Source organism: Piliocolobus tephrosceles, chromosome 3, assembly GCF_002776525.5.
Source record: "Piliocolobus tephrosceles isolate RC106 chromosome 3, ASM277652v3, whole genome shotgun sequence".
NCBI classification, from domain to species: domain Eukaryota; kingdom Metazoa; phylum Chordata; class Mammalia; order Primates; family Cercopithecidae; genus Piliocolobus; species Piliocolobus tephrosceles.
The window spans coordinates 61,341,420-61,354,562 of NC_045436.1; the positions used below are offsets into that span (position 1 = coordinate 61,341,420).

The 13,143-nt window shown below is 49.6% G+C and overlaps 1 protein-coding gene across 4 annotated transcripts in view; it reads right to left on the reverse strand.

Moving 5' to 3' along the window:
- LARP1B (La ribonucleoprotein 1B) overlaps nucleotides 1–11,597 on the reverse strand; it is a 161,701-nt gene extending 150,104 nt beyond the window's left edge. Inside the window, exon 1 of one of the 4 annotated variants that reach the window (XM_026454125.2) lies at nucleotides 10,647–11,427. In XM_026454125.2, the coding sequence (XP_026309910.1) occupies nucleotides 10,647–11,175 (529 nt within the window). In that variant the 5' untranslated portion in view covers nucleotides 11,176–11,427. Of the gene's footprint in view, nucleotides 1–10,646; nucleotides 11,428–11,467 lie in introns of those variants that run through there. The other 3 variants (XM_026454126.2, XM_026454128.2, XM_026454127.2) reach the window with 3 other exon arrangements.
- Between the last annotated feature and the right edge of the window lie 1,546 nt (nucleotides 11,598–13,143).

Genomic DNA, 13,143 nt, shown 5'->3' on the forward strand with positions numbered 1-13,143 from the left:
ACTAAAAATACAAAAAACTAGCCGGGCGAGGTGGCGGGTGCCTGTAGTCCCAGCTACTCAGGAGGCTGAGGCAGGAGAATGGCGTAAACCCGGGAGGCGGAGCTTGCAGTGAGCTGAGATCCAGCCACTGCACTCCAGCCTGGGTGACAGAGCGAGACTCCGTCTCAAAAAAATAAATAAATAAAAAATAAAAATAAAAATAAAAATTTTAAAAAGAAATAAATAAAAAGCACCTTGTAAACTAAAAAAAAAATGCCCGATAACCTACCAATTCTACTTCTCAGCATCTACCCTAGAGAAAGGCACACATGGATATAAGATGCATAAAAATGTTCGGTTTCCTCACCTAAATACAAAAATGAAAAAAAATCAACATGATCAATAAGTAAATATCTAAATTAACTATGTCAGCTATATTTAGGGCCATTCCTTAGCTTTTTTTTTTTTTTTTTTTTTAATTGAGATGGCGTTTCACTATGTTGCCCAGGCTGGTCTCAAATTCCTGGCCTCAAACCCTGGTCACCTTGGTCTCCCAAAGTGTTAGGATTACAGGTATGAGCCACCACGGCGGGCCATCCTCAGCCTTTTTTTTTTTGAGATGGAATTTCACTCGCCAGGCTGAAATGCAATGGCACCATCTTGGCTCAGTGCAACCTATGCCTCCCAGGTTTTTAAGCAATTCTCCAGCCTCAGCCTCCCAAGTAGCTGGGATTACAGGTGCTGGCCACCACCCTCGGCTGATTTTTGTATATTTAGTAGAGATGGGGTTTCACCACGTTGGCCAGGCTGGTCTGGAACTCCTGACCTCAGGTGATCCGCCTGCTTCAGCCTCCCAAAGTGCTCAGATTAAGGGCATGAGCCACCGCGCCCGACCGGTCCTCAGCAATTTTTAAAAGGAGTTTAGATTTCGTAAATTCTTTTGAGACCGAGTCTTGCTCTGTCGCCCAGGTTGGAGTGCAGAGGCGCCATCTTGGCTCACTGCAAGCTCCACCTCCCGGGTTCACCCCATTCTCCTGCCTCAGCCTCCGGAATAGCTGGGACTACAGGCGTCCGCCACTATGCCCAGCTAACTTTTTTTGTATTTTTAGTAGAGACAGGGTTTCACCGTGTTAGCCAGGATGGTCTCGATCTCCTGACTTCATGATCTACCCACCTCGGCCTCTACCTCCCAAAGTGCTGGGATTACGGGCGTGAGCCACTGCGCCCGGCCTCAGTGAATTATCTTAAGGTGACATGAAAGTTTTTTATTTTTGTAAAGAGAATATATTTATGCATTTTTTTCTATATAACTTACTTAAAATGGTATTTCATGGCCGTGGGATTACACGCCTGTAATCCCAGCACTTTGGGAAGCCAAGGCAGGCGGATCACGAGGTCAGGAGATCGAGACCATCCTGGGTAACACAGTGAAACCCTGTCTCTGCTAAAAATACAAAAAAATTAGCCAGGCGTGGTGGTAGGTGCCTGTTGAACCAAGGAGGCGGAGCTTGCAGTGAGCCGAGGTCGGGCCACTGCACTCCAGCCTGGGTTGCACTCCAGCCTGCACTGGCCTGTAGGGAAGACTCCATCCCCCTCCAAAAGAAAAAAAAAAAAAGGTATTTAATTAGGGTAACAATAGTAAGCTTACTTGAGGTTTCTAAGAACCAAACAGGAGAAAATAAGGTTGAAGAACCAAATAGTGGCCGGGCGCGGTGGCTCAAGCCTGTAATCCCAGCACTTTGGGAGGCCGAGACGGGTGGATCACGAGGTCAAGAGATCCAGACCATCCTGGCTAACACGGTGAAACCCCGTCTCTACTAAAAAATACAAAAAACTAGCTGGGCGAAGTGGCGGGCGCCTGTAGTCCCAGCTACTCCGGAGGCTGAGGCAGGAGAATGGCATAAACCCGGGAGGCAGAGCTTACAGTGAGCTGAGATCCGGCCACTGTACTCCAGCCTGGGCGACAGAGCAAGACTCCGTCTCAAAAAAAAAAAAAAAAAAAAAGAAGAACCAAATAGTAGGAGAAAAGAGGGTTGATGATGAACATAGGGTTCAAGAAAAGAAAGAATAAAAGAAATCAGTATATTTTACACATCATATTTTTATGAGTAAAAGAATGGAAATTATACTAGAATGCTGATGTTTAACAGGCAAAAAACAACCATAACTACAAATAAGGGATTAATAAACCCATATTGTGATTTTAATAAAGAATCTGCGCCCTCCGTCTAGCGGCAGCCATCAGGTAAGCCAAGATGGGTGCATACAAGTAAATCCAGGAGCTATGGAGAAAAGCAGTCTAATGTCATACACTTTCTTCTGAGAGGAGGTTGCTGGCAGTACTGCCAGATCTCTGCTCTCCATAGGGCTCCCCACTCCACTCGGCCTGATAAAGCGCGCCAACTGGGCTACAAGGCCAAGCAAATTTACGTTATATATAGGATTCGTGTTTGCCATGGTGGCTGAAAACACCCAGTTCCTAAGGGTGCAACTCACAGCAAGCCTGTCCATCATGGTGTTAACCAGCTAAAGGTTTGCTCAAAGTCTTCAGTTCGTTGCAAAGGAGCGAGCTGGATGCCACTGTGGGGCTCTAAGAGTCCTGAATTCTTACTGGGTTGGTGAAGATTCCACATACAAGTTTTTTGAGGTTATCCTCATTGATCCATTCCATAAAGCTATCAGAAGAAATCCTGACACCCAATGGATCACCAAACCAGTCCACAAGCATAGAGAGATGCATGGGCTGCCATCTGCAGGCCGAAAGAGCCATGGCCTTGGAAAGGGCCTTAAGTGCCACCACACTACTGGTGGTTCTCACCAGGAAGCTTGGAGAAGGCACAATACTCTCCAGCTCCACTGTTATGGTCAATGTAAGTAAAGTTTGTAAAATTCATACCTAATAAACAATTTAGGGCACTCATATCTGCTAACAGGTGTTATTTATCTGTTGAAACTAGTCTGCAGGCTGTTTCTTTTTTTTTTTTTTTTTGAGACGGAGTCTGGCTCTGTCGCCCGGACTGGAGTGCTGTGGCCGGATCTCAGCTCACTGCAAGCTCCGCCTCCCGGGTTCCCGCCATTCTCCTGCCTCAGCCTCCCGAGTAGCTGGGACTACAGGCGCCGCCACCTCACCCGGCTAGTTTTTTGTATTTTTTTAGTAGAGACGGGGTTTCACCGTGTTAGCCAGGATGGTCTCGATCTCCTGACCTCATGATCCGCCCGTCTCGGCCTCCCAAAGTGCTGGGATTACAGGCCTGAGCCACCGCGCCCGGCCTCTGCAGGCTGTTTCACGAATGCTTTGTCAAACTAAGAAAAGTTGGCTGGGCGTGGTGGCTCACGCCTGTAATCCCAGCACTTTGGGAGGCTGAGGCGGGTGGATCACGAGGTCAGGAGATCGAGACCATCCTGGCTAACCCGGTGAAACCCCGTCTCTACTAAAAATACAAAAAAATTAGCCGGGCGTGGTGGCGGCCGCCTGTAGTCCCAGCTACTCGGGAGGCTGAGGCAGGAGAATGGAGTGAATCGGGAAGGCAGAGCTTGTAGTAAGCTGAGATGGCGCCACTGCATTCCAGTCCGGGAGACACAGAAGACTCCCTCTCAAAAAAAAAAAAAAAGAAAAAAGAAGAAAGAAAAGTTAAAGTGCAATACTGTTTGAAGAGAATAAGTTACGGTGTATCTTCTTTCTAATAAGATAAACTTTTTTGGCTTTGTTTTATCTTGTTAGGGTGTTGTATGTCTGTATAAAACATACTGTATGATATAATAGGTTTAAAATAAATTATTTAAAAGAGGGAAAAAAAAGAAATCTGCAAGGCCAGGCTCACACCTGTAATAGCAGCACTTTGGGAGGCTGAGGCGGGGAATCCTTTGAGGCCAAGAGTTCAAGACTAGGCCTGGGCAACATAGGGAGACCCTCTCTCTAAAAATAATAAAAATAGCTTGAGTTCAAGAGTTCTGAGACCAGCCTAGGCAACATAGCAAGATACTGTTACTATTTTTAAATTTAAAAAATAAAAATAAAATAATTTGCCAGGCATGGTAGCACACGCCTGTAGTCCTAGCTACTTGAGAGGCTGAGGTAGGAGGGCCCCTTGGTCCCAGGAGTTATAGGCTGCAGTGAGCTATGACTGTACCACTGTACTCCTACTCTAGCCTGGGTGACAAAGTGAGACCCAGTCTCTTAAAAAAAAAAAAAAAAAGCTGCGCACAGTGGCTCACGTCTATAATCCCAGCACTTTGGGAGGCCAGAGTGGGTCAATCATCTGAGGTCCAAAATTCAAGATCAGCCTGGCCAACATGGTGAAACTCCATCTCTTCTAAAAATACAAAAATTATGCAGGCATGGTGGCAAGCACCTGTAATCCCAGCTACTCAGAAGGCTGAAGCAGGAGAATCGCTTGAACACGTGAGGTGGAGGTTGCAGTGCGCCGAGACTGAGCCATTGCACTCCAGCTTGGGCTACAAGAGCGAGGCTCCATCTCAAAAAAAAAAGGAGGTATCCAAAATGAAACTAATGCCAAGTCAGGACACAGATGGGGGAAGTTCCTTCTGGTCTCACGACTAAATTTCAAGATAGCAGGCCTCTTGGGTGGGCAGCAACTTTGGCTGAAGAGTGCCTTATCTGGATTTCTGGAAACAGCAACACATGATCAAAATCATCCTAAAAGTGGAAGAAAGTCTCTCACAAGGGCCGAGGCATCAAGAATCTGGTTCACTTAGATCTGCAGGTTGTAATGTAGAGAAGATTCATAATTTCTGTCCTGAAATACTCTCCCATGTGTTTCCAATGTTTCTAACTGTAGTAAGAAACTTCCTGGCAAAATTTTGTGGATGGAATTCCTTTACCTTATTAACAGAGTGACAGTAAATCCAAGTTTGAGCAGGATAGACCTGATTTAAGTCTGTTATTTCAATACAATTATCCCTCTCAAAGAGTATCCTGTTTTGTAGAATTATACAACTTATATTGTATAAATTATTATTATTATTATTTTTTTGAGACGGAGTCTCACTCTGTCACCCAGGCTGGAGTACAGTGGCGCAATCTTGGCTCACTGCAAGCTCCGCCTCCCGGGTTTACACCATTTTCCTGCCTCAGTCTCCAGAGTAACTGGGACTACAGGCACCCGCCACATTGCCTGGCTAGTTTTTTGTATTTTTTTAGTAGAGACGGGGTTTCACCGTTTTAGCCAGGATGGTCTCGATCTCCTGACCTCGTGATCCGCCCATCTCGGCCTCCCAAAGTGCTGGGATTACAGGCTTGAGCCACCGCGCCCGGCCTATATTGTATAAATTATACAATCACTAATAGATAACTAATAGATTTAGAGGTACCCACTGTGAACTTTAAACAACCCCCGGTCCTATTTCTTTACTTCTTAAGTTGCAAATTTGCTTAAGAAAATAGAAAGCCCAAGACCAAGCATGGTGGCTCACCCCTGTAATCCCAGCACTTTGGGAGGCCAAGGCAGGCAGACCTACTGAGGTCAGGAGTTCAAGACCAGCCTGGCCAACGTGGTGAAACCCCGTCTCTACTAAAAATACAAAAAAAAAAAATTAACTGGGCATGGTTGCACGCACCTGTAGTCCCAGCTACTCAGGACGCTGAGACAGGAGAACTGCTCAAACCTGGGACCAGGTGGGGGGTTGCAGTGAGCCAAGATTGCGCCATTGCACTCCAGCCTGAGTGACAGAGCTAGACTCTGTCTCAAAAAAAAAAAAAAAAGGAAAGAAAATAGAAAGCCCGGCCGGGCACGGTGGCTCACACCTGTATCCCAGCACTTTGGAAGGCGGAAGTGGGAGGATTACCTGAGGTCGGGAGGTCAAGACCAGCCTGACCAACATGGAGAAGCCCCATCTCTACTAAAAATATAAAAATCAGCCAGGCATGGTGCTGCATGCCTGTAATCCCAGTTACTTGGCTGGCTGAGACAGGAGAATCACTGGAATCCAGGAGGTGGAGGTTGCCGTGAGCCGAGATCACACCATTGCACTCCAGCCTGGGCAACAAGAATGAAACTCCGTCTCAAAAAAAAAAAAAAAGGCCAGGCGCGGTGGCTCACGCCTGTAATCCCAGCACTTCGGGAAGCCGAGGCGGGTACATCACGAGGTCAGGAGATTGAGACCATCCTGGCTAAAACGGTGAAACCCTGTCTCTACTAAAAATACAAAAAATTAGCTGGGCATGGTGGCGGGCGCCTGTAGTCCCAGCTACTCGGGAGGCTCAGGCAGGAGAATGGCAGGCTGAGGCAAGAGAATGGCACGAACCCGGGAGGCGGAGCTTGCAGTGAGCAGAGATCGCACCACTGCACTCCAGCCTGGGCAACAGAGCGAGACTCCATCTCAAAAAAAAAAAAAAAAAAAGAAAGAGAGAAAACAGTAAATACAAAGTTGCCAGGCAGGGTGGCTTACACCTGTAGCCCCAGCACTTTGCAGGGGCCGAGGCAGGAGGATATCTTGACCCCAAGAGCTCAATATCAGCCTGGGCAACAAAGTGGGATTCTGTCTATACAAAAAAAAAAATCAAAAATCATTAGCCAGGCATAGCTAATTCCATGGAATGACATGCATGCCTGTCATCCCAACTACTTGGGATGCCAAGGCAGGGGAATTGCTTGAGTCCAGGAGGTCAAGGCTGCAGTGAGCTACGATCTCACCACTGCAATAGAGCAGGACTGACGATCTATCTACCTATTTAAATAAATTAAAGTAAAATGTATTAAGTAAATTAAATAATATTAAATAAATAAATAAATGGAAGCCAAGGCAGCCAGGTTATAAGTGGCACTCTGGTATTATAAACCAGAAGAGATGAGCCCATTCATGTTATTCATTTATAATGCCCAGAAATCTTGCCAGCAGTCAACTAGCTAGTTAGTAACAAAAACTGCACTATAACCCAAGTCTCTCAAAACAGTACATTTCTACACTACAATCTCTTTTATCTAAGTTACCTAAGTTATGCAAATAGAGTGTGGTCCTATTTCTTTACTCCTGAAGTTGTAAATTTGCTGAAGAAAATAGAAAGCCTGATTACATCTGTAATCCCTGCACTTTGGGAAGCAGGAGGACTGCTTGAGGCCAGCAGTTCAAGACCAGCCTGGGCAACACAGAGAGACCCCATCTGAGGAAGGAAGCAAGGAAGGAAGGAAAGAAGGAAGGAAGGGAGGGAGGGAGGGAGGTGCAGAGTCAGTGTTGAGAAGAGACCATGGTTACTACACTATTACTACACTACTCCAGGTCTGAAAGATGGTCTTCCTGCCAGTATGGAATGGATTCCATCCAAAGACAGAAAAGAGTTGCCTACACAAGACAACAGCAAAACTGAAATTCCCATGAACCATACCATAAAACTAGTATCACAGTGTTCTTTTTTTTTTTTTTTTTTGAGACGGAGTCTTGCTGTGTCTCCTGGGCTGGAGTGCAGTGGCCGGATCTCAGCTCACTGCAAGCTCCGCCTTCCGGGTTCACGCCATTCTCCTGCCTCAGCCTCCCGAGTAGCTGGGACTACAGGCGCCGGGCACCGCGCCCGGCTAGTTTTTTGTATTTTTTAGTAGAGACGGGGTTTCATGGTGTTAGCCAGGATGGTCTCGATCTCCTGACCTTGTGATCCACCCGTCTCGGCCTCCCAAAGTGCTGGGATTACAGGCTTGAGCCACTGCGCCCGGCCACAGTGTTCTTAATCTCCAGTGAAGACTGGAGAATGAAAGCATCAATAGGTTAACTGTTAAATATTTTTCACAGGTCATTTGCAATTAAAGTTCCCAAGGCTTACCTTGACAGTTTTTAAAGTTCTATTATTATTATTATTTTAAATGTGGTCTTGCTATATTGCTCAGGCTAGAATGCAGTGGCTATTCATAGGCACTATGATAGGACACTACAGCCTCAAATTCCTGGGCAAAACCGCTTTTTCCGGCCTCAGCCTCCCAAAGAGCTAAAACTACAGGCACACACTACCATGCATGGCTTCAAAGTTTTAAAATCTGTAATACTGGTTTTATGATCAACAAAGGGTTCCTACTTGATAATTCACTGAATGTACCACTGTCTGTAAGTCTAGAAGTAGAGAGGTGAAACAGCAAATAAGATGATTCACTAGGGTTTTCTTTCTTTGCTAAATTTTAGAGTGCTTGCCACTGGGTTTTAAAAAAGAAAAAAAAGAAAAACTTTATGAGGTCTTTACTTAATAGTGTTCTCTTCAGTTAGTAACAGGAGTAAACAAACAGCTCTTTACAGTGAGGAAGGAATTATGCCAATATTAAATCCGGAGCAAACTGTTAAGTTTTTTCCTGCAAGTATCAAAAGTTACCAACAATTAATTAGGAGTATTTATGTGCAAAGGCAAGAGAATCAATTAACTCAACACTTATCTCCCTCTATTGGAGAGTTCCTCTGGAGAAATGTTAACATAACATAACAGGTGCTTGTAACAATCGCCTTTTTTTTTTTTTTTTTGAGAGGGAGCCTTGCTCTGTCACCCAGGATGGAATGCAGTGGCTCAGTCTTGGCTCACCACAACCTCCGCCTCCCAGGTTCAAGTGATTCTCCTGCCTCAGCCTCCTGAGTAGCTGGTATTACAGGCACGCACCACTACATCAGGCTAATTTTTGTATTTTTTTTTTTTTTTTTTTTTTTTTTTTGAGACGGAGTCTCGCTCTGTCACCCAGGCTGGAGTGCAGTGGCGTGATCTGAGCTCACTGCAAGCTCCGCCTCCTGGGTTTACGCCATTCTCCTGCCTCAGCCTCCGGAGTAGCTGGGACTACAGGCGCCCGCCACCTCGCCCGGCTAGTTTTTGTGTATATTTTAGTAGAGACGGGGTTTCACCCTGTTAGCCAGGATGGTCTCGATCTCCTGACCTCGTGATCCGCCCGTCTCGGCCTCCCAAAGTGCTGGGATTACAGGCTTGAGCCACCGCGCCCGGCCATTAATTTTTGTATTTTTAGTAGAGACGGGGTTTCGCCATGCTGGCCAGGCTGGTCTTAAACTTCTGACCTCAGGTGATCCACCCGCCTCGGCCTCCCAAAGTGCTGGGATTACAGGCGTGTGCCACCGCGCACCGCCAATTGCCTTACATTTACACCACCTCTTCATCGCATTTGTTCCTCACAAGCCAGTAAACATGCTCTAATATTTCCTATTCTACTGCTAACCTTTAATTTTAAATAAGAATGAAGACTTGCAAGTAAACAGCTGCATTTGCATATAAAAGTTCAACTCATTTACAACTTAATTGAGAAAGTAGAATATACACGGTGTTTTCTGGTTTTTTGTCTTTTTGTTTCTTTGGGTTTTTTTTTTGAGACAGAGTTTCGCTCCTGTTGCCCAGGCTGGAATGCAGTGGCTCCATCTCAGCTCATCGCAACCTCCGCCTCCCAGGTTCAAGCGATTCTCCTGCCTCAGCCTCCCGAGTAGCTGGGATTACAGGCATGCGCCACCACGCCCGGTTAATTTGTATTTTTAGTAGAGACAAGGTTTCTCCGTGTTAGTCAGGCTGGTCTCGAACTCCCGAGCTCAGGTGATCCACCCGCCTCAGCCTCCCAAAGTGCTGGCATTACAGGCCACCGCGCCCGGTCAGATACTGCTTTTTGTCGTGGTTTTTATTTCTATTTTAACCTTTTTTTTTTTTTTTTTTTGAGAGGTAGTCTCACTCTGTTGCCCACGCTGGAGTGCAGTGGCGCGATCTCGGCTGACTGCAACCTCCACCTCCCGGGTTCAAGCAATTCTCCCTGCCTCAGCCTCCCGAGTAGCTGAGATTACAAGGGCCCGCCACCACGCCTGGCTAATTTTTGTATTTCTAGCAGAGATGGGGTTTCGCCATGTTGGCGAGGCTGGTCTCGAATTCCTGACCTCAGGTGATCCACCCGCCTCGGCATCCCAAAGTGCTGGGATTACAGGCGTGAGCCACCGCGCCGACCCATTTTAACTTTCTTAAGTTGTAGTTGATATAATCAAAATAAAGCACCGAGGGCCATACTGCATTGGTCAGCATTCAAATAGAGTGGCATAATCTTATCTCTTCAAAAGGGAAGGAGAGCTGACAATGTTAGAAAACCATTTACATAATGTGCAATCCACGCTCGCATGTCAACCATCCTATTTATTTTCCAGCACACTCATAACTTAAAGCACTTTAAAAGCCACATTTAAAGTCTCATTTTTAATATGACTGCTTAGTGTTTCGAAAACCTTGAGATTTTCATCTTATTATTTCACACTAAAAGACTACAATCGCGCTTCCACTTACGAATAAATCCCCTTGCTCTGACTTGCTTCAATCCTTTAAAAAAAAAAAAAATCCACCAAAACTTTCCCATACGAAGCACTGCAATATCTAAAGTTAGCTACTTTCCCAAGTCACTAACACGTGGGGACAAAACACAATCGCAACCGCGCCAGCAGGGCTGCGCCGCCAAGCTACCCACTCCGTGCCCCCATCAGGCAAGGAGAACCTGAGGTCCCACCTCTTCCTGCCGCTCCCTTCCCAGATGCCCATGTATGTAAATAGGCAGAGTGAATGACACCTTGGAACAAATTACATCCGACTGACAGGGAAGGGAGGCCTGCCGTTACCCGGGCTCGGCGCCCGCTACCGCCGCCACGCGCCGGCAAGTCCCGCAAGTCGCCCCTGCCCTCACCCTGCCAGTGCCCAACGCACAGCAACCACAGACCTGCCTCCAGGGTTTCCAGCGGGGGCGGCGGTGGACCTGTCGTGTCTGGGGACAGGTGCTGGGGAGGCTTTTTGGTCCAGGGATTTCCCTTAGGCGGCAGCGGCGGCGGCTGCCGCTTTTCCGCAGGGCCAGCTGCCGCCTCTTCCCGGGCGTCCTCGGCCGGCGGATCCCGCAGCAACGGCGGCAACGGCGACGGCGGCGGCGGCGGCGGTGGTGGCGGCTCCCCGCCGAAGGGGCCACCTGGCCCACGCGCCTTGTGCGCCAGGTGCAGCGCCAGGGGCCTCACGGGGACAGCCGCCTGGGGCACGCTGCGTCCCAGCACCAGGGCCGGCGACGGCTCTCCCCGCGCCCCCGCGCTAGTGGCGGCCGCGGCCCTCTCCTCTCTCGCAGCCTCTTTGCCCTCACGTTCGGGCGGGGACGGCTGCTCGGCCGGCCGGTTCGCCGCGGCCAACAGCGACTCCCTCTCAGCAGTCACCGCGGGCGAATCCTCCCGAGAATGGGCGGCGGGCACCGGGGCGCGAGCAGACATCGTCCCTCTGCCCCAGCCGCCCCGGCCGGGGTGGCCCCGAGGCCAGGGAGCCCGACTGCCCGTCTCTCCGCCCGGACACCGACCGGCTCCAGCTGGGCGCAGAGAATCTGAGAGCCCGGCGGCCGTGGCCGCCACTGCCGCCGCCCGCCGAGGCCGCGCAGCGCCCGGCGTGACGCCCCTCCCCGCACCGAACGGAGCGCCAACCGCCCGCCGGCCCCGTCCTCTCCGCGACGCACGCCTGGAGCCCGCCACCACGCGCCGGGAGCCGCAGCCGGGAGCCGCGAGCTCTCACCTGGCGCAGGGCAGCCGCGGAGGCGCAGCACGCAGGGGCCTAGGAGCTTTACCAGAGTTGGGGAGGCGCGAGCAGCCAGAGCCGGTAACTGCTCGCGGAGGCGTGGAGATGGCGAGGAGGGGCGGCCCGAGAGCACGGGGCGGGGCCTCCCTGAGGAGCGTGACGTGGCTACTCACCGGCTCCTTCCCTCGCCTGGCCACCCGCGGGAGCTGACGGATTCGACCGCCCGGGTGCTGCCCGGCCCGAAGGCCTGCCCCGCCCCAGAGGCCCTCCGAGTGCGAGGGAGGACCAAGGGGACGACTCCCGGCTCACGGTCTGAGGCCGCCCCTACTGCGGGCTCAGGGGCGGGGTGCGCATCAGGCCTCTGTGGCTCGCGGCCTGCCCCCGCGGCGACGGTGGCCAAGGGCCTGGGCGGGCCGCGCACATGGCGCCGGGAGGACCGGGCGCTTGATTTGCCCTTAGGCCCTAAAGCTGAGTCGCGGCTAGGCTAAGGGAGGGGACGCGGTGTCGACCCCCGGCCTGGGGCGGCTCCCAAGTGAAGTGGGCTCCCGGGCCCGGCCGCTTGGCCCCCTGGCGCCAGGCGCCTCCCCCCCCGGTGAAAGTTGCCTCCGGGCACCGCGATCACCTGTAATCTTGAGCCACGTCCGAGAGGAAAGCGGAGTTACCTCCCGGTGACTGTTTAGGAAACCTTTGCCCGGGCGTTCGGTTTAGTGCGCTTCCCCGCCCGGATTCCCACCCACCAACTTAAAGAGTTTTAAAGGATTCCTGAGTAAATTAAATAGTATTTCGCCGGCTTTTAAATTTTTTTGTTGTTTCTTTAATTTGGGGAAACAGCACTTAATTATAAATTAACCATATTCCCAATAGGCTTTTTCTTCCTGGAATGGATATTAAAATGGTACAAAGACGTTTCAATAATAAATCTGATACGAGCTTTCTACTCGGCACTCACATTCACTTAGAGATGATACTCGTTTCATATGCTTGTATTTTTGAGTCATTGTTTGTGTTCTGGTGCAAGGTAGCTGAGAGCAGGTTCCGCCGCTGATGTTTCTTTTTCGGAGCCCCTCAACCCCACAGCCTTGTTAAATAAATTATCCGTGCTCGCCTTTTGTATGGACTTGCAACCCCCACCCCACGCCCAACAGGTCTCGCTTCAGTTACATTCAACCCGACGTTAATACTTTTTGCTTACTCAAAAGCTGTACTCGGCATAAATGATTTTCCTAAGGCTAATAACCTATTTATACATAACAGGTATAAACAATAAGGGTTTTCTTGTTTTCCGTGTCAGTGATCTCCAGTTTACCTGACCCTAAGTAACCTAGAGAACCTTGTTGCAATTAAACGGGGATTGTACTTCCACCTATATTCCCAGCCATCTTTACTAGCTCTGTTATTAGTGGCGCTTTGTTTTTTTGTTTGTTTGTTTGAGACGGAGTCTCGCTCTGTCGCCCAGGCTGGAGTGCAGTTGCCCGATCTCAGCTCACTGCAAGCTCCGCCTCTGGCCTCTCGGGTTCACGCCATTCTCCTGCCTCAGCCTCCCGAGTAGCTGGGACTACCGGCGCCCGCCACCACGCCCCGCTAATTTTTTGTATTTTTTAGTAGAGACGGTTTCACCGTGTTAGCCAGGATGGTCTCCATCTCCTGACCTCGTGATCCGCCCGTCCCGGCCT